The 20,516-nt window shown below is 37.7% G+C and overlaps 1 protein-coding gene across 1 annotated transcript; it reads right to left on the bottom strand.

Moving 5' to 3' along the window:
• Nucleotides 1-931: 931 nt before the first annotated feature.
• LOC108699441 (Fc receptor-like protein 3) lies at nt 932-20,291 on the bottom strand. Its single transcript, XM_018231524.2, has 13 exons — nt 20,279-20,291; nt 17,841-17,882; nt 15,951-16,211; nt 15,587-15,859; nt 13,539-13,820; nt 10,641-10,922; nt 9,061-9,342; nt 7,921-8,046; nt 5,689-5,711; nt 5,414-5,513; nt 5,166-5,234; nt 4,303-4,328; nt 932-1,103 (listed from the first exon to the last, which is right to left on the bottom strand). The coding sequence occupies exons 1-13, from the start codon at nt 20,289-20,291 to the stop codon at nt 984-986; spliced, it is 1,899 nt and encodes a 632-aa protein (XP_018087013.1). The 3' UTR covers nt 932-983.
• Nucleotides 20,292-20,516: the final 225 nt, after the last annotated feature.

Consider the following 20,516-nt stretch of genomic DNA (forward strand, 5'->3'; position numbering starts at 1 on the left):
TTTGATTCCTGTTTTTGACTCCTGCCTGCCTGACTATTCTGTATTCTGTGATCCTGACCCATGCCTGCTGTCTGACTATTCTGAACTCCTTTATCCTGATCCGTGCCTGCGTGACCATTCTGATTGATCTCTGGATTTTGACCCTTACCTGTCTGGCTCTGATTGAACTTCTGCACCGACCCGGCCGGTTTGACTACGCTTTGTCTATTCCAAGAACTGTGCTTTCTGTCCTAATTCTTGCTAACGATCGTGCCCCATTGCTTGTCCAGATCCTTCTCTTTGCTCCTCTCTTAATAAGACCTGGTGGCATCCGATTACCCTAGGGCTCCTCCCGAGGTGAAAGGCAGAAGCAAGAGCAGTGACCAGGGAGCCTAGCATTGGTTCTGGATTCTGGGTTCTGGATGACACAAATGTTCTCCTATTTGTTCTAAAAAGCAACATATTAAATAAGTTTTTCCTTCTACATCTCTAGTTACCCAGAACCTCAGTAGGGCATATTCCCCAATGACTTTTTACTAATGTGATTCTTGACTCTAATCACCGCTTTATTTGTGACTTCATCTTCTTTCATCATCTTTGCCTTAGGGTTACATTCCAGTTACCCAAACCTGTTAGCTGGGAGGAACCTGAGCTTATCTTTAGTCATATGGGAAGATACTCAGTAGCTGGAACACCCTGGCAAGGAAACCCTTTAAAAAAAAAAAACCTTTATTACATTCTATTACATTCCAAGTACTTCAAGCCATCTTCTAGGGCACCTTCCTATTTACATGTCCACAATGTGAATGTTCCTGATTCCATAAGGTTTATTAGTTTACAACAAATTTTACTTGATTTCTACTTATTTGTGAATACTTCAAAGACAGTTACTGTAAAGAAAAACATAATTTTTTTTAATATTAATATGACTGCTTTCCTGTATTTGTTAGTTCAAAATAGAAGTTTACTCTATTGAGCAGTCAGAGATTAAGCTTTTGTTGACTTTATTCAGAGTTGATATTGCCGTAGATGCAGGAGGTGTTGGAGATCTCTTGGTTGGGGGTTGGCAGTTTGTCTTTCTTTCTGTGGCCTCCCTTTATTACAGCGTATGTAACAGACATATCCTAAACAAATCATAAACAGTGATTTTATGGAACAGACTATACATATAACTCTGCTCAAGATGCTCAGAGGTCTGAGAGGTGACCTACAACTCTGATCAAGGAGCTAAAAATTTTATAAATGATAACGTTCTAAACTTCTTATTAGTGATAGGCAACTTTATGTTTATAAAGCCAGTATTTGATAACATGGCATATTTCAGAATTTCTGGCAAGTTTCCCATTGTAAAATTTCAGTTGTTCCCATGATTATTCCTGCTCAGAATCTTGCAATGCTATAAATAATAGCATTGCAGGATTTCAATTCTACTTCAAAAAACATTCCACATATTTTATTTTTAGGATTTCATAGTTTATTAGGATTTCATTTAATATGGGGTTTACCTTGACGTGGTATGGTGGCTTACCAATTTTATAATCATAACTTTTTAACTAAAAACCCCTGTTTTTGTAAATACATGCACTTGCATGGATTCTAGATTTCTTATGAAACAGGGGACCAGGGAATGTGCATTGATTAATCACCCCTTTTTTTGTTTTTAAACTACTCCCCTATTTTAACACATGGAGGCCCATTGGTTGAAGGTGGAATTTTAGTGGTAATTGCGGTTTCTGAAACCATGATTAAACTCAATTTCTCTAAAACCCTGAATGCCATGAAAGTTATTAAAAGATTATAAAAAGCACAAACAAAAATAGCCACTGAGTTGGGATCTCCAAAAAAACTCTGACACCACAAACAAAAAGATCTTTGCAAGAAACGAAAAGCAACGTCCATTGACTTTTACATGACCTCGACAACTTTTACTTGGCGTACTTTTGTATTTGTGGGTTCTATGAAAATTGTATGAATTAAAAAATTGTGGCTTGAGGAACTAAGAGAAAAATATGATTGTACTTGCTAAATAGCCTGAATCACAGAATTGAATGTTCTCTGAACATTCTTAAATCGACCCATAGACCTAGTGAAGAGCTTTGTACTTAGTATATACTTATTTATATATAGGTATTGGACCTGTTATCCAGAATGCTTGGAACCTGGGGATTTACGGATAATGCATCTTTCTGTAATTAGGGTCTTCACACCTTAAGTCTATTAGAAAATGATGTAAACATTAAATAAACCCAATAGGCTGGTTTTGCTTCCAATAAGGATCAATTAAGGGGCAGATTTACATAGGGTCGAATATCGAGGGTTAATTAACCCTCGATATTCGACTGCCGAATGTAAATCCTTCGACTTTGAATATCGAAGTCGAAGGATTTACCGCAAATAGTTCGATCGAACGAAAAATCGTTCGATCGCACAATTAAATTCTTCAAATCGTTTGATCCAAAGGATTTTAATCCATCGATCGAACGATTTTTCTTCGACCAAAAAAAACTTAGAAAGCCTATGGGGACCTTCCCCATAGGCTAACATTGCACTTCGGTAGGTTTTAGGTGGCGAAGTAGATGGTCGAAGTTTTTTTTAAAGAGATAGTACTTCGACTATCGGATGATCGAATAGTCGACCGATTATTAGTTCGAATCGTTCGATTCAAAGTCGTAGTCAAAGGTCGAAGTAGCCAATTCGATGGTCGAAGTAGCCAAAAAAAACAATTGAAATTCAAGTTTTTTTTTATTCTATTCCTTCACTCGAGCTAAGTAAATGGGCCCCCTAATCTTAGTTGGGATCAAGTACAAGCTACTGTTTTATTATTATACAGAAAAAGGAAATACATTTTTAACAATGCGGATTATTTGGATAAAATGGAGTCTATGGGAGTCTATGGGAGACTACCTCTCCATAATTCCGGATAATGGGTTTCCAGATCATGGATCCCATACCTGTACTTATTTAGGTTTTAGGTGGCGAAGTAGATGGTCGAAGTTTTTTTTAAAGAGATAGTACTTAGACTATCGGATGATCGAATAGTCGAACGATTATTAGTTCGAATCGTTCGATTCAAAGTCGTAGTCAAAGGTCGAAGTAGCCAATTCGATGGTCGAAGTAGCCAAAAAAAACAATTGAAATTCAAGTTTTTTTTTATTCTATTCCTTCACTCGAGCTAAGTAAATGGGCCCCCTAATCTTAGTTGGGATCAAGTACAAGCTACTGTTTTATTATTATACAGAAAAAGGAAATACATTTTTAACAATGCGGATTATTTGGATAAAATGGAGTCTATGGGAGTCTATGGGAGACTACCTCTCCATAATTCCGGATAATGGGTTTCCAGATCATGGATCCCATACCTGTACTTATTTAGGTTTTAGGTGGCGAAGTAGATGGTCGAAGTTTTTTTTAAAGAGATAGTACTTAGACTATCGGATGATCGAATAGTCGAACGATTATTAGTTCGAATCGTTCGATTCAAAGTCGTAGTCAAAGGTCGAAGTAGCCAATTCGATGGTCGAAGTAGCCAAAAAAAACATTTGAAATTCAAGTTTTTTTTTATTCTATTCCTTCACTCCAGCTAAGTAAATGGGCCCCCTAATCTTAGTTGGGATCAAGTACAAGATACTGTTTTATTATTATACAGAAAAAGGAAATACATTTTTAACAATGCGGATTATTTGGATAAAATGGAGTCTATGGGAGTCTATGGGAGACTACCTCTCCATAATTCCGGATAATGGGTTTCCAGATCATGGATCCCATACCTGTACTTATTTAAGCACTTCTATTTGTTTTTGCCTGCTCCACTGGAGTAACTACTGTAGGTGTTACTGCTCCGCTCAGTAAATTAATTTTAGGGCCCCCAACATATCCAGAGGTTGTCCTTTTTTACTAATATATATCAAAATTGCTCATTAATAAGGACCTTATGGTGCCCCCTATACCTCCTGGGCACCCCTACAGCCACAGGGTCTGCTTCCTCTGTAGTTAAGGCCCTGATTCTCCCCAATTCATTTTACATCATCAAGGAATATGGTGGAGCTTTATGAATAAAATAATATATTACTACAACTACTACTGCAACTACTAATAATAATTAGTGATGGGTTATCTGTCTTGTTTTGTTTCACTGAAAAATTTGTGAAACAGACAAAATTTATGAAACGCATTGAAGTCAATGGACGTTTTTCATTGTGACTATTTTCAATCCTCTGCAACTTTTACAGTACACAATATATTGGAACATATTGATTCCTGTGCCCTATATTGCTGGGAGTTTTTCAGGCTTATGCCTACTGAGATGCTTTAAGTTATACTTACATTGTTATTGCTCTGCACAGGAGAATCTAATAGAAAACATACACAATTTGTACAAATAGAAATATACAAAATATAAATAAGCAAAAGAATGAATAATTCATAAAACAATTTATACGTTGGACACGTAAAGCTATTTGCATATATTTATGAAAGTGCTTAACTATTTTTCTCCCCAAAAAATAACAAAAGTTTATATGTTATATATGAATTAAAGTTCTTCAGAAGATTAATGAGAACTTTGAAAATAGGTGTAAGTATGATATTTAGAGCTGCCGTTACTAGAGACACTTGGGGGCACATTTACTTAGCTCGATTAGAATGAAAACATTTTTTTGGCTACTTCGACCATCGAATTGGCTACTTCGACCTTCGACTACGACTTCGAAACAAACGATTCAAACTAAAAATCGATCGACTATTCGACCATTCGATAGTCGAAGTACTGTCTCTTTAAAAAAAACTTCGACCACCTACTTCGCCACCTAAAATCTGCCGAGCACCAATGTTAGCCTATGGGGAAGGTCCCCATAGGCTTTCTACGTAATTTCTGATCGAAGGAAAATCATTTGATCGATGGATTAAAATCCTTTGAATGCGGTAAATCCTTCTACTTCGATATTCGAAGTCGAAGGATTTAACTTCGATGGTCGAATATCGAGGGTTAATTAACCCTCGATATTCGACCCATAGTAAATGTGCCCCTTGGTATAAGATTATGTTTCCACAAATAGAAAGCGACACATTGATAGGGAGCAGATCTCTATAGTCAACATACAGAGGCCAAGCTTGATTATTCTATTTTGAATTTTAATAATAAAGGAAAAACATAAAGTGAAAAGAAAAGTAATAAAGTGAAAACTCACCTTTTTGGCTGTGACTGAAATAAATGGAGGTATAACAGATATCTTCTTCCACATGGAAACCACAACTGGCTGCACAGAGAGGAAGACTTTCTAAATTAATTAAATGTATTTTAGTCGTTGCCCTTTTTTCTAATTTCCACTCTCTTCATTAACTCTCTATGTGGCACAAGACAAGGTTACTAAGAGCTTAACTTATATCATTAGACATTGAAAAAATAATATATATTTTCACTTTTTCTTTTCCTTACCCACGTCTGCTATATCTTCATTCAACATTGGTGGACTGTGCATCTCTTCATCACTCCCTGTACTGGCACAGTTAATAACAATATTTATTATTGTACTATCCTATCACAAGACTCTTACAAATATTTGCAGTGTTATGAGTGTTTGGAGCTCATTTTTAGAGGTATCAGATAAGATATATTTAAAATAATAACGGTCTAATTCTAATTAAATTGGACTATGAATCTCCACAGTATTTGTGTGCTGAATTAACAGTCTGCCTATTCACTTACCTAACATTGGTATTAGATGAGTTCCTATCTGGAAGAAATATAGTGATGAAAAACATTTCGATTATCATTCAACTAACTCTATAAGAATTACGTTGGTGAACAAAATGACATAACATTTTTCACAACCAATTAGCTAATTCTAAGAAACCCATTAATGATAATTATTAATATGATCTTGTCACCTGTAAACATTAATCACTATAGTCTAGATCTTTCAATTTTCCTCTATAATTTTCTTTTTTACTTCTGTAAAACATGGTCTTACCTAAAATATGACCGTTAAATCAGGCCGCTGGCAGAGAAATTTCATCGCAGCATATACAGATATCAGCGTAATAAAATTACCTGTACGGCGGGGTCGGCCGCCGCTCCACCGACGGGGACGCCCGCCGCGTGTCTCCTAGGCGCCATCTTTGTTATTAGGGCGGCGCGGTGCGCCTGCGCGCCTCTTAAAGGCGCAGGCGCGCTGGCGTGTTGGCGCCAGTGCGTTTTTGCGCACGTTTTGGCGCGAATTTTTAATACTATTTAAGGCCCATTCAGTGTACTGTTCCTTGCCCGTGATAGAACTTGTTTCTTGTGGTTTCCTGAGCCTAGTGCATCTGATCTGAATCTTGTCTGTCTGATTACCTGTGTTTGACCTTGCCTGTATCCTGACTACTCTGAACTCTGTATCCTGACCTTAGCCTGCCTACGACAACTCTCCTGCTTAACCCCTTGATTGACAACCCGGTTTGACCATTTGCCTGCCTGATGATTCTGATATCCACCTGCCTCGACCCAGCCTGTCTGACCATCCTTCTGCCTAATCCTTTTGTACCGTGACCTTCGGCCCAAAAGACTTTGCTAACAACCGTGCCCCTTCGCCAGCCAGAACATCTCGCCTTGTTCCCCTCGTTAAGTCCAGGTGGCACCCAAGTAAGCTGAGGGCTCCTCCCGAAGCCCAACGGTGGTCACACTACTGGTGAAGCCGAGCCGAGACCAGGGTGCTTGGCATTTGTTCTGGTATCGGGTGCCGGCCGTGACAATCAGCATTTAAGCAAATTAAAGAAGAATACTGAATGCAAACACAAACTGAGAACCATCATAACCCAGGAATTATAGGGATAACTTTGCAAATTGTCATCAATATACTTATATTTTGCAGTACAGGTATGGGACCTGTTATCCAGAATGCTCGGGACCTGTGGTTTTCCGGAAAACGGATCTTTCCATAATGTGGGTCTTCATGCCTTAAGTCTTTAGAAATTCATTTAAACATTAAATAAACCCAATAGGCTGGTTGTGCTTCCAATAAGGATTAATTATATCTTAGTTGGGATCAAGTACAAGCTACTGTTTTATTATTACAGAGAAAAAGGAAATAATTTTTAAAAATTTGGATTATTTGGATAAAATGGAGTCTATGGGAGACAGCCATTTCGTAATTCGGAGCTTTCTGGATATCGGGTTTCCGGATAAGGGATGCTATACCTGTACTATGCAATTGTTTGGCCTGACCCACAGCAAAATGATTGCTCAGCCATGTGCCAAGTAAAGGTACATGTAGATGTCAGACAGACTATATTCCCCAGCAGAAATTCTCAAAGAGGAAGGCTCCTTCTTTAGAAATACCTTCATTAGTAGAGCGTCATTATAGGACCACTTCTCAATTCCATAATTTGGAGCTTTCTGGATAACGGGTTTCTGGATAACTGATCCCATACTATTGCTGTAGCATTTACCATTGAATTCAAAAGAACATTGCGCTTTATTATCTGATAACTAGAGATATATGTTCATCAAAATGTCTTCATGGTCTCTACTAACACAAGAATTATGACACATATCATCAGGCAATACATGCAAAACCCAACAGAGATTCCCTGACTTGTCTGATCAAATAAATGACCACCCACAGACAGTCCAAAAATTGTTTTGTATGACTATATCAATGCGTCTATGGCGAGCTTTATGTCTAGTCATCCTAGGATTGTTGCAAGAATTATTACACCCCCCATTCTTACCTCAAACATAATGGGTTAGGTGGCTTTGCTTTGTTCCATAGTTGCTAACACCTTCCTTTCCTCCACTGTTGTTTGAGATACATCAGAATGTTGATGTTTCAATATATCCTCTCTCTTTCTGACAGTTATTATATAATAACATTTTGCAAGAGGATATCAAAAAAAAAGTCTGGCTTTTTACCCTCTGCAGATATTGTTGCAGAAGCTGAAAACCACAACTCACTGCTTAGTTACCTGTTTTGAAGTGATGCAGAGGACAACAACTTGATCGAAACTTGAAGATAAAGATGACTATAGCAATGATACCCAGCACTGCTAGCATCCTTGAGAGAGTTGGTACCAGGTAAGCCAGATGCCCATCTAAAAAGAATAATGAGAATTGTCTTTAAATATGAATGTATATTATAATATTACATGTAGCTTTATACTGTAAATACAATAGATATACATGGATTAGTTTGGAATTATTGAACCATCTAAGGTCCTTTTCTAGTTAATTTTTTTTACAACATATATGGACTAATGTATAAAAGTTGAGTAGGTTAAGTTGAGTAAAAAAAGGATGAGGACAAAGCATCACGACTTTTGTATTTTTTTAACCTGCGCTGCATTTCTAATGCCATTGCCATTGTCCCAGACACAAGTGCTCAGTTTATGAGCAGTAAGGGGCACAATATGGACACTAGGGAGGGGCAAATTTTTTTGCCCATAGACTTGTATGGCATTGTGCGTCCAAAAGATTTTGCTGCGCGTACATTTTTTTGTTATGCCCATAGTGTCAGCGACATTTTGGCAACGGGCAAATTTTTGGCGAAACGAAACGGGTCAAATTCGCCCATCCCTGCATCTGGGACAAATGTAAACAACCTCATAAGACAAACTCCATCTATCCCCTCTAAAAAGCAATCGATTCTAATAAACTATAGAGCCCAATGCATAATCCACAACAACCAACCAATCTACAAATATCTTTCTTGAGACAAATTCAAAATGGAAAACTGTGTTGGGTCTCCTTTTCTCCACTGTGTTTATGCATTTGGCTTGGTGGATCTATGAAATCAATATTAAAGGTACAACAGAACTCCGTACTGCCTACCTATGGGCTTCCAGTCTGATTGATGAGGTCACAGCCGCTTCCAGTCTATATTGAGTTTATTTAATCAACCACTTTTTTTTTGTAACTTATATTTGATTAAATATTTTTTCTCAACAAATAAAAGCATTCAATTAACATATTTGATTAGAAATGTTATACTTATTCTAAATAAAAACATAGTCTAAATGATATACAATATAAAATATAATTCTACTATATATTTCTCTAACCTACTTTATAGGTTGTATAGTTTAGGAGGAGGGTTATCTTTAACTCACTTTGTATTTCAATATGTGACTCTTTGCTCCTCTTTCTCACACTGCCAGTTGGAGTTTGTACCTCACAGGTATAATTCCCAGAATCCTCCAGCTGAGCTGAGGGGACTCCATATTGGTTGGATAAACTGAATCCCTGCACATTGTGCCCATTTCTGTAGAAAGCAAACTGTAGCTCTGTAGTCTCTCTGTGTGGGCTGAGCTTTGTGTCACATATCATGGTTATGTGATCTCCTTCTACCAATCGGTGTAGGCTAACTTTTATTTGTGGGAAAGAGAAGAGCTCTAGAAAAACAGAAATATAGTTATACTTGTGGTGTTCATACAAATGGCCTGTAGATGTCACTGTGCTCAAGACTTATACTGTGCATACTAACTATACAGCTTGTGGTGTTAGAGTTGCTTCCTGTTGTGTAATGGCTGCATGAGCCTGCTAATAAAGCACGGTTATACTCATCCTCGGCTACCAAAAAATAACATATTGGCGACAGGATGTCTCTTCTACCTCTGCAGCAGCCTGCACCTTTTCTCCCAAACCCTGTTGACCCTACCATACCTTTTACTGCTTGGATCCATATGTTTAAAATTACATTATTGCTGCTGACCAAGGGGAGATTTCTGCTGCTAGAAAGCGTGCTTTACTTATTTACTGCCTGGGAGCAAACGGACAGAGTATATTCTATACATTACCATTATCTGATGACACTTATGAAACTGCACTTACTGCTATAAAGAACTTTTTTGTGCCAAGAATAAATGTGGTTGCTGAAAGATATAAATTCCGCCAATGTGGACAACATAATGGAGAATCCACAGAACAATTTGTAGCAGCTTTGAGAGAGCTGGTTGTTACCTGTGAGTTTGGGAATCTAACAGATGAAATGCTAAGAGACCAAATAGTGGAAAAAACAAACGCACCTCGCATTAGAGAGAGACTGCTCCTAGAGCAGGATTTAACCCTTGCAAAGGCTATTACAGTTGCTAGCCAAATTGAAACAGCAGTGGCAGAGGCTAAAACTCTCAGTCAGGGAACTGCTGGGAATGTACAGACTGTGAATTCCTGTTAGATATGACTTTGGAGAAGCTCACTTTGATGAAGGACATTTTCCTACTCCTGATGTCAACTGCAATAGGCCTGAAGAAAGTGAACCAATAAGGCGTACTGAGAGAATCAGAAAACTACCTGCATGGACCAAGGAGATGTGAAGAATGTATAATGGTGTTTTAAAATGCATACTGTTCAATTGTTGCTGTTTATTATAGTTGTCCAAATGCTTTCCTACTATAGGGGGGATATGTGGTGTTTATACAAAGGGCCTGTAGATGTCACTGTGCTCAAGACTTATACTGTGCATATTTACTATACAGCTTGTGGTGTTAGAGTTGCTTACTGTTGTGTAATAGCTGCATGAGCCTGCTAATAAAGCACTGTTATACCCTACTCATCCTCGGCTACCCAAAACAATACTAGTACACTTATCATTTCCAAATGATACTTTTTAGTAAATGCTGAGTAAAGGTGGCAGAGAAGTAATGTCAAGCTACCAGTCTATGTAATTATTTTAAAAAATGTTCATACTCACCCTGTATCTGGATATATGACACATTGCTCCTCTTCCTCATACTGCCAGTTGGAGTTTGTACCTCACAGGTATAATTCCCAGAATCCTCCAGCTGAGCTGAGGGGACTCCATATTGGTTGGATAAACTGAATCCCTGCACATTGTGCCCATTTCTGTAGAAAACAAACTGTAGCTCTGTGGTCGCTCTGTGTGGGCTGAGCTTTGTGTCACATGTTATGGTCATGTGATCTCCTTCTGTCACCTGATCTGGACTCACTTTTACTTGCGGTAAGGTGAACAGTTCTAAAAGAGTATAGTGAATATAGTAAGGAGGGGTAATATAATAATATAAAACGCATAGAATGAAAAATAATTTAAATGCAGAAGGACCTAGTTAGAAAGCCATAGGCCCATGTATAAAGATTTTTTTTTGCAAGCGCTCACCTTAATGAACCCATTGCCCACTAGTCCCTTAACCTTATACTTTAATTTACCTATATTCCAAACGTGTTTTCCAACATGTCAATTTGCTCTGTTGTATTCTTATCACTTGCCCATGGCCTCTGTGCATTAAGTACAATGCTCCACTATACCAACTGAACTACTATATTACTGCTCACCCTGTAATCTCGATACCGTATAGACTCGAGTATAAGCCGACCGAGTATAAGCCGAGGTACCTAATTTTACTTACGAAAACTGGGAAAACGTATTGACTCGAGTATAAGCCTAAACACAACTACAGCCCTGTCTCCCAGCAGCGCACATTCTGCCAAAGCGACCCCCCCAGCGATCAACTGGACTTCTTTGCAAAGTTGATGGTGACAGAGAATTGCCAAACGGATTACTGTGTGCATTGTCCCACTGTCCCACTACCATGTGCAGAGGGCGCTGTGTGATATTGACATCACTGTTATTCTTTTATATAACCAACAGATGGCGCTGTGTGATATTGCAGTCACTGTTATTCTTTCATATAACCAACAGATGGTGCTGTGTGATATTGCAGTCACTGTTATTCTTTGATATAACCAACAGAGGGTGCACTGTTATTCTTTCATATAACCAACAGAGGGTGCTGTGTGATATTGCAGTCACTGTTATTCTTTGATATAACCAACAGAGGGTGCACTGTTATTCTTTCATATAACCAACAGAGGGCACTGTGTGATATTGCAGTCACTGTTATTCTTTCATATAACCAATAGAGGGCACTGTGTGATATTGCAGTCACTGTTATTCTTTCATATAACCAACAGAGGGCGCTGTGTGATATTGCAGTCACTGTTATTCTTTCATATAACCAACAGATGGCGCTGTGTGATATTGCAGTCACTGTTATTCTTTCATATAACCAACAGATGGCGCTGTGTGATATTGCAGTCACTGTTATTATTTCATATAACCAACAGAGGGCGCACTGTTATTCTTTCATATATCCAACAGAGGGCATTGTGGGATATTGCAGTCTCTCCCCAAGTGAACTGTTGGTATAGGAATGATTAAAAGTGACTGCAATCTCAGCTACTGCCCGCTGACTCTAGTATAAGCAGAGGTAGACTTTTTCAGCACATTTTGGATGCTGAAAAACTCGGCTTATACTTGAGTATATACGGTATATATATATATATATATATATATATATATATATATATATATATATACCAAATTGCTTCTATTCCTGCTCTTCCCACATTGATTTGTGGGTAAGAGCTCTAGAAATGAAAACAAAAGATTTTTATATTTGCACTGATTCTATTTTAGAATGATGTCTCTATGTAAGGGTTGATTTGATTTACAGGGGGCATACAAACATATCAATTAGAGATTTTTTAAAGGAGATAATAGTAGATAAGACAAGAGTAACCTCTAGAGCGGTGGTCCCCAACCAGTAGCTCGTGAGCAACATGTTGCTCTCCAGCCCCTTGGATGTTGCTCCCAGTGGCCTCAAAGCAGGTGCTTATTTTTGAATTCCAGGCTTAGAGGCAAGTTTTGTTTGTATAAAAACCAGATGTACTGCCAAACAGAACCTCAATGTAGGGTGACAATCCACATAGGGGCTACTAAATGGCCAATCACACCATTTATTTGGCACCCCAAGAACATTTTTCATGGTAGTGTTGCTCCCCAACTCCTTTTACTTCTGAATGTTGCTCACGGGTTCAAAAGGTTGGGGATCCCTGCTCTAGAGTATAACTGATTGTAAAAAGACTCTTCCTGTCTGAGGTTGAAAAACTGACCTTTTAGAAATTCATGAGCTAGATAAAACATTCCTTGTTTGCACTTTGCTTTTCACACAGATCAATAGCCCCAGATCTCCTTCCAGTGAATACAGCAGTGTCTGGGTTCAGCAGTTATGTATTCATGAGGAGGGGCGAGGGGCATGCCAATTTATTATCTGAGCAAGGTTCAGTGAGCATTCGACGTAAAAACTCTAAGGGGATTATGTATCAAAGTCAGAAAATTTCTGATAATTTCAGAAAAATACTCCGACCAAATCTGCACTGACGATTTTCTCCCCTTATTTATCAATAAAATTTCCCAAAAATTTCCTGTGCGGAAAAAAAGAAACATGATAAAATCGTGAAAAAATTCCAATCGTACGGATTTTTCGGATTTGATGCCCAAAGACTCCGATTTTTTTTTGTTGGCCAAAAAACCACTAAATCTTCGGATAACTGCACGAAACCCAGCAGAGATCAGGATATCTTTGGGACTTCTCCCATTGACTTCCACGTGAACTTGGCAGGTGTGAGTCTGAACTTTTAACACCCTCGGTTGTTGAGGTTTTTTTTCCCACTAAAAATTTTATTTCTATAGTATAAAAAAAACCTTATATTTTTTGAGTTTTTGGTATTCAGACTTTGATAAATAACCCCTTAGAGTAAATCAGAAATTTCAACCATTGTTTATACTCACCCTGTATGTGATTATGTACCACACTACTCCTCATCCTCACACTGCCAGTTGGAGTTTGTACCTCACAGGTATAATTCCCAGAATCCTCCAGCTGAGCTGAGGGGACTCCATATTGGTTGGATAAACTGAATCCCTGCACATTGTGCCCATTTCTGTAGAAAACAAACTGTAGCTCTGTAGTCTCTCTGTGTGGGCTGAGCTTTGTGTCACATGTTATGGTCATGTGATCTCTTTTTGTCACCTGATCTGGACTCACTTTTATTTGGGGTGCAGTAAAAAGCTCTGCAATAAATACAATTTGGCTCCAGATTTATTAATATTTTTAATATTTTAATATTACAAAAACTGTACTGTAGTATAACACACTTAATATCTTCAAATACTTTTTTCAGGGGTTATTTATGATGACCCCAGACACAAGTGCTAGATCTCTAAGGGGCAAAGCAGTGGTAGGCACATAGCAGACCTATTATTACCATCTACATACAGTGGGCAATACTGTAAGTACAATACTCGTTTGTGGCCTGCACCAGTCAGTAGATAGGGGGCTGGAGGCGAAAAATAACATGCTTACTACCACCCACTTCTACACGCGTCTATACAGTGCTGCCGAATGAGAGTAGTATTTTATTTTGGAGAAAAATACAGGTCTGAAGCTCCAGGGCCTTCCCCTGTGGGTGTTATCAACATGCCAGTAAGCCAAATGCAAATTATATGGCAGATTGTGCCTATAGGTGATTAATTTCATTTGAACTTTGAAATTGGCATTAATTGTAAGTATATTTTGAATCAATTTGTGCAAAGTTCATATAACACCTTATGCACATTAACATAGCACAAGTTATGTTTGATGGATTCTATCAACCAAGGTTTATGTTTACCTGATTTTGAATAGTTTGAATAGTTTTATTCCGAATACTTTTTAATGGGACTTGAAGAAAGTTGTCAATTTTATAACTTGCAGTGGACCAGGTATTAAAGCTCAAAGCTGGTTCTGGAGGAGCTCACTTCAAACAATCGAAGTGCCATGAACAAGTTCAGTCTTGCTCTTTGCTTTAAACGTGGTCACTGATGCCAGATCCATGGGGGCAGATTCACTAGAGGGCGAATTATTGCCAGCGACCGGTTCACACTCCTCGCACCACTTCGCCAGGCGCAAATTCTTTACCACAACGCTAATTCCCTAATGTGCAAAGTTGCGTACTGGGCACCAAACGCTGGCAACTTTTTGCTAGCCTTACTTTGGCAGTGTGAGCATTTCATAGCGAAGATGCACTAGCGTTCGTTTGTGCCAAGCAAAAATTCGAATTTGAATAGGGCGGGTAAATTAAAGTTTAGTAGAGATGTTGGTGCAAATGCTTGAAGTGGCCACTTCTTATTACACATGTCCAAGGAACCTTAATAAAGACAAAAATGAATGTTCCATATGTTCTCAAATGTCTGGGGAAAACTGTTAAGCCAAAAAAGTTAAATGTAGGACTTTTGCAGGCAATCCCGCTTGGTGATAGAGTACGAATGAACGCTAGCGACAGTCCAGTTCACTAGCGAATTGTCATCTGCGCCTGTTAGTAAATTGGCAATGTCCCTGTGGATTGGATTTCTGGTAAAAAATCTGCCCTATGGAATTCTGCCTATGAAAATGAGAGCATGGTGTGTATCTCTTTAACAAGATATGTTAATGACCTATACAAAGACAATTGCAAGTGCTTTAAGCTTAACAGAAATGATTCATCGTTCACAACAGCCCTTGCCCCAGTTGAATATACAATACAGTTCCTATCTGCTCTACACACACACTAGGGTCAGTTTTATCAGAAGCCAATTAACCTGCTTGTGGGGAATGTAGCAGTACCTGGAGGAGAACCACACAGACTTTGGATGTCAAACAAACCCCTTGCAAAAAAACTCAGGAATACAGAATCACTGAACCACAGCTTTTACCAAGCCAGCAAACATAAGAAACCATTGTGTGAGTGACGCATGTAATGTTAATGCTTATTTACTGTCCCCCTGCATTGAATGCAACATTGGTTTTCATTGGCTCTTACCTGAGACTAAAATGTATTTTTCATCAGTGTAAGTGCGATAACCAATCGTGTAAGGATTATCAAAATAGAATTCTTTTTTACACTTGTAAGTACCAGACGCAGTAACATCCACTCTTCCTATGTGTAACTCAGACTCACTGACTGGGGACTCAATGATCTCATTGTCCTTGTAAAATACTGGTGTTGTTGTGTAATATCCAGTCCAACTGTGACACCTGAGAGACAGGGAGTCTCCTTCATGAACAACAGGGGGCGCCTGCAGGATGAGCCGAACTGAAATAACAGAAAAATGTTACAAAATTAATTAACCATTTCCTTTGCAACCTGGGAATTTGTTGGACCCTTTTCTAAAGTGTTTACTCACGTGACTTAATATCCAGTCTAACAGGGTAACTTATTTTATTGACACCGGTCTGACACTGATAATCCCCACTGTCTGACTTTATGCCACTACCAATGACAAGTCTCTGCTGATTCCCAGGTATCCAGTATTCATCCCTGTACCAGGAATATTCCAGGTTCCCTTGGGCAGTAGGAGCCACATTACAGGTCAGAGTTACAGATTCTCCTGTGAATATTGGGCTCCAGTTTGGGGAGAAGGAAATCACAGGTCTCACAACAGCTCCTACAGACATAAATATAAACAATATTTCCACATGTAATACTACATGATAAATAAGGTAAATCAAACTAATAACAGTGTCTTAAAAAATTCACAACTTTCACAACATCCAAAAAAATCCTTTGCCAACTTCTCTAGCAATGCCCATTTTGCAGACCAACTGTGTGCTGTCCCACAAAAATCAAGTCATTTTAAAATGATTAAATCCTACTTTCTCTGGTGATGAAAACTGCATCAGTCAAATTCCCCGGGTACATTTTCCCAATGCCTTCCCACCTAATACTCCTGTAAATCTTTTTGACCCAAAACAACGTTTCATGCTGCTTTCCAGTGGAGCTTGCTATACTATGACCATCTGCCTTGTCCTCAATTAATGTATTGAGGAATGGAGTGTTGTTGTTGTTGTTGTACTTTACCTCTCTAACTGCACAAATCAGGGTTTTATGATACAGAGGTTGATAAAGGAATTCTGTGATGATTTTTATAGTGTAGTTTTTATTTCCATATATTACCATATATAATGTTATTACTGAACCAACAAGTGTATATTTTTTTAGCTGTGATATTGGAGTGTAAGCAGCCATCTCAGGTATTTTCACCTGAACCTGTGCTTTTAGAAAGAGCCAGCACTTCACAATGGAACCACTTTCAGATAAGCTATTGTTTGCCATATTCAATGTAACTGGAAGAGTAGCAGTAGGACTTGGATTTTGATTACTGAGTACTATTCTCACATTTTCACCTAGGAATGCAAGTGTCAGGGAGCTGTTATCATTTTAACTTTCCCATTGTTCTGTTGATAGGCTGCTAGGAAAGAAAGGGAGGGGAAGTGAAATCACTCCAACTTGCAGTGTAGCAGTAAAGAGCAACTGAAGTTTACCAGCGCACAAGTCACATGACATAAGGGCATCAGGGAAACTAAAAACACGTCTAGCCCAATGCCAAATTTCAAAATGAAACATTAAAAAATCTGTTTGCTCTTTTGAAAAACAAATTTCTCTCTTTCTCTTTTGAAAAACAGCACCACCCACCTTCTTCTGCAGGTGAAGAGAAAGAGCCATACGCTAACACTTACTGTATTAAACATCAACCAGAAATAGTCACTACCTCCCTGGTCCAATAGAGAATTCTATCCAACCCACGGGAATATGAAACATATACCAACTTCCTTAGCCATTAGGGGATCTTTGGAAACAGTAGGGGAATTTCCAAACTGGTAGGAGATTTAACCCTGTGGATCCCTACACTCCATTCACTAATGAATCATACAGTTTTGTTTAGCACAGACCAGGGCCACATGACCTTTGTTTAGTAACCAACTTTGCATGCTGGGACATATACAGCTTCCTGCAACCAGGGACTGAATGGGAAGGATGGGATGGTCTGTTTTCATTTGCACCTACGTGTATGTGTTTATTTCTACCTTCTCTTGATACAAGAGTCATGGATAGTAATGATTTTTTTAAAAAAACATTTTAATATTACTTTGCATCACAGTAAAGTATCAATCTAATAGGAAAAAATCACAAGACTTCCTTTAAGTACTATGTTTGATCACAAGCAATTATATAATGCTTTTTAAAAATATGCTAAAGTTATTTACTATTGGTAATTGTTTCAGTTTCTTCTTACCTGAGGTTTCAATAAAAACTGATGTCAACATGGTGAAGGGATCTGTAAATATACAGAATTAGTGTAAGCCTAAATACACAGATACAACACCAGAGATATGAAAGAATGACTAAGTAAGCTAAACATGATAAGTAAGTTAGATGGATTAGCGTTGCCTTCCATTGTAGATCAAAAATCAAGAAAATATACTGTAAATCTAGGTAGTGAAGACCACACATTACCTTCTGATTGCCAGGCATCTCTTTGTAAAAAAAACTATTTTATAAAGCTGTATAAAATATGTGGCATTAAAATTTCCTTTATAAAATTCCAGGACAAAAAGCAGCAACTGTTCGAAAATTCTGTATACAAAACAGTGGAAAAAAACGAATTCTGTGGGGTTTTTTTTATCATGGGAATATACATGTTACCTCATGAATAAAACTGCATAAAATAACTGTATCAAAATAAAGTCTAAAAGAACATTTGTTGCATCAAACTGTTTTATACATAAAAATTTTACACAGCATGAGAAAAAAGCTTCTAAATGTTCCACGTGTACGGTAAAGGTTTTCACAGAATATACAACAGGAAATATCACAGAAGACATCAATAAAGAAATTCATTTGATATCACCATGGAAAAAAAATGTCTTCAAGTAATGAATGTTCAGCATTTGTTTTGGGGTTTTTTTTTTAGAATTTATTTTAAAACAATTTAAAAAATATATGTTCAAGTGATAGAAATTTCTCATAGATTTACATTGCATTTAATTTCATGTTTTCACTTTGGCAGACAGACGGCACACACTTATCAAAGTCCGAATTTATCTCAATATTTTCTGAAAAAAAACTCTGACCAAATCCGCACAGTTTTTTTCAGCTTATTTATTAATGCAGTTTCCTGAAAAAAAAATTTGCAGGAAAAAAAAATCATGAAAATTAAGAATTTTACAAATTTTTCTTAATTTTCGCCCCGAAAACTCTGAGTTTCATAATTTTTTGGGATTTTTGCGCGAAAACCCTGAAAATTCAGATTATTGCAGGAACCACAGCGCAGAAATCTTTTTGACTTCTCCCATTGACTTATATGCAACCTCGGCAGGTCTGAGATGGTGGATTTTCGGATTCAGACTTTTTCCATCCTTGGGGTTTAAAATATTCTGAAAAATTTCTGATTTTTTTCTCTAAAAATTCAGATTTTATACAAAAAAAACAAGAATTTTTCGGGTTTTTGACATTCAGGGTTTAGTAACTAACCCCCTAAAGGTGGCCATACACGGGCATATTAAAGCTGCAGATATCGGTTCTTTAGACAAATTCGGTAGCTTATCTGGCCATGTGGGGGGACATTTCGATGGTTCTCCCAATCAATATCAGGCCGAAAGTCGGGCAAATATCGATCGGGCAGGTTTGATCTTGCTGGCGATCGAGGGCCGCATCGGCTAGTTGATGTGGCCCTTCGTTCTTTGGTAATAATAATAGTTTGGCCCTATGGTTGAACGTTTTTATTAACCTGACATTGCCCTTCTATTGGTGGGCATATCGGGTAAAGAACCGCTCATTTTGGCGACCTCTCGTCTTTTCGTGTACAACCACCTTTACAAGTTTTCTACCTGCTCGAAACTAGAGAAAAACTCAGTAAGGAAGTGAAGAAATGCTTTAAAAAGAATATTTGATGTTGATGAAATGTTATGAAAATGTTTTCCTTAAATTTGGAAAAAAATTAAAACATTTTGTAAAAAATTGTATGGAAAAAAGTAAAATTTACATATTAGGAAAAGCAATTGGTCTTTTTTGAATAAAAGTTTAAACTTGATGGGTGTAATTTTTCAGCCTTAACTGCTATATAACTATACAGGTATAGGCTCTGTTATCCAGAAACCCATTATCCTGAATGCTCAGAATTACAGAAAGGATGTCTCTTTTTTCATCCAAATAATCCAAATTGTTCACATTTTTTTCTCTGTAATAATAAAACAGTTACTTGTACTTGAGCCCAACTAAGATATAATTAATCCTTATTGGAAGCAAAACCAGCCTATTGGGCTTACTTAATGTGTATATGATTTTCTAGTAGACTTAAGGTATAAAGACCAAATTACAGAAAGACCCATTATCCGGAAAACCCCAGGTCCTGAGCATTCTGGATAACAGATCCTATATCTGTATATGTAAGTTAGTTAGTAGAATTTGTCCTGATCCAGTTTCTATTTCGTATAATTAAAAGATCTCTCCGTGCCAGATCATGTCAAATTATAGTGAAAATGCATAACTCTTGTGTTGTCCCCTATTTACAGTCAACAATTTGAGAATATTTTATATTTTGCATCTTAACTAATGGACCAAGTGTTGGACCACAGAGCGATACCTTATACTGTGTATATATTTAACATAGACAATTACAGTACAAGGTCATGGAATGCATTTCTAAATAAAACTAAAATGGAATGTACTTACAGATTAGGGCCATTATGGACATTGTGTGTAGAGTCAGCAGCTCAGTAGGTGAGTAAATGAGTTTTGTGGTAGTGTGGTAATACAGTCAGTGTCATTATATTTCATTTATAGTTTTTAACACAGGAAGTTCACTAAGGTGTTGTTCGTTTGTACTGCCCCATCTTTTCTTTTAATGTAAGTGAAAAAATGTTTCCAGACAGAATTACAAATATAGGCACGATATCTATGTTTCTGACTG

This window comes from Xenopus laevis, chromosome 8L (genome assembly GCF_017654675.1).
Source record: "Xenopus laevis strain J_2021 chromosome 8L, Xenopus_laevis_v10.1, whole genome shotgun sequence".
Classification (NCBI taxonomy): domain Eukaryota; kingdom Metazoa; phylum Chordata; class Amphibia; order Anura; family Pipidae; genus Xenopus; species Xenopus laevis.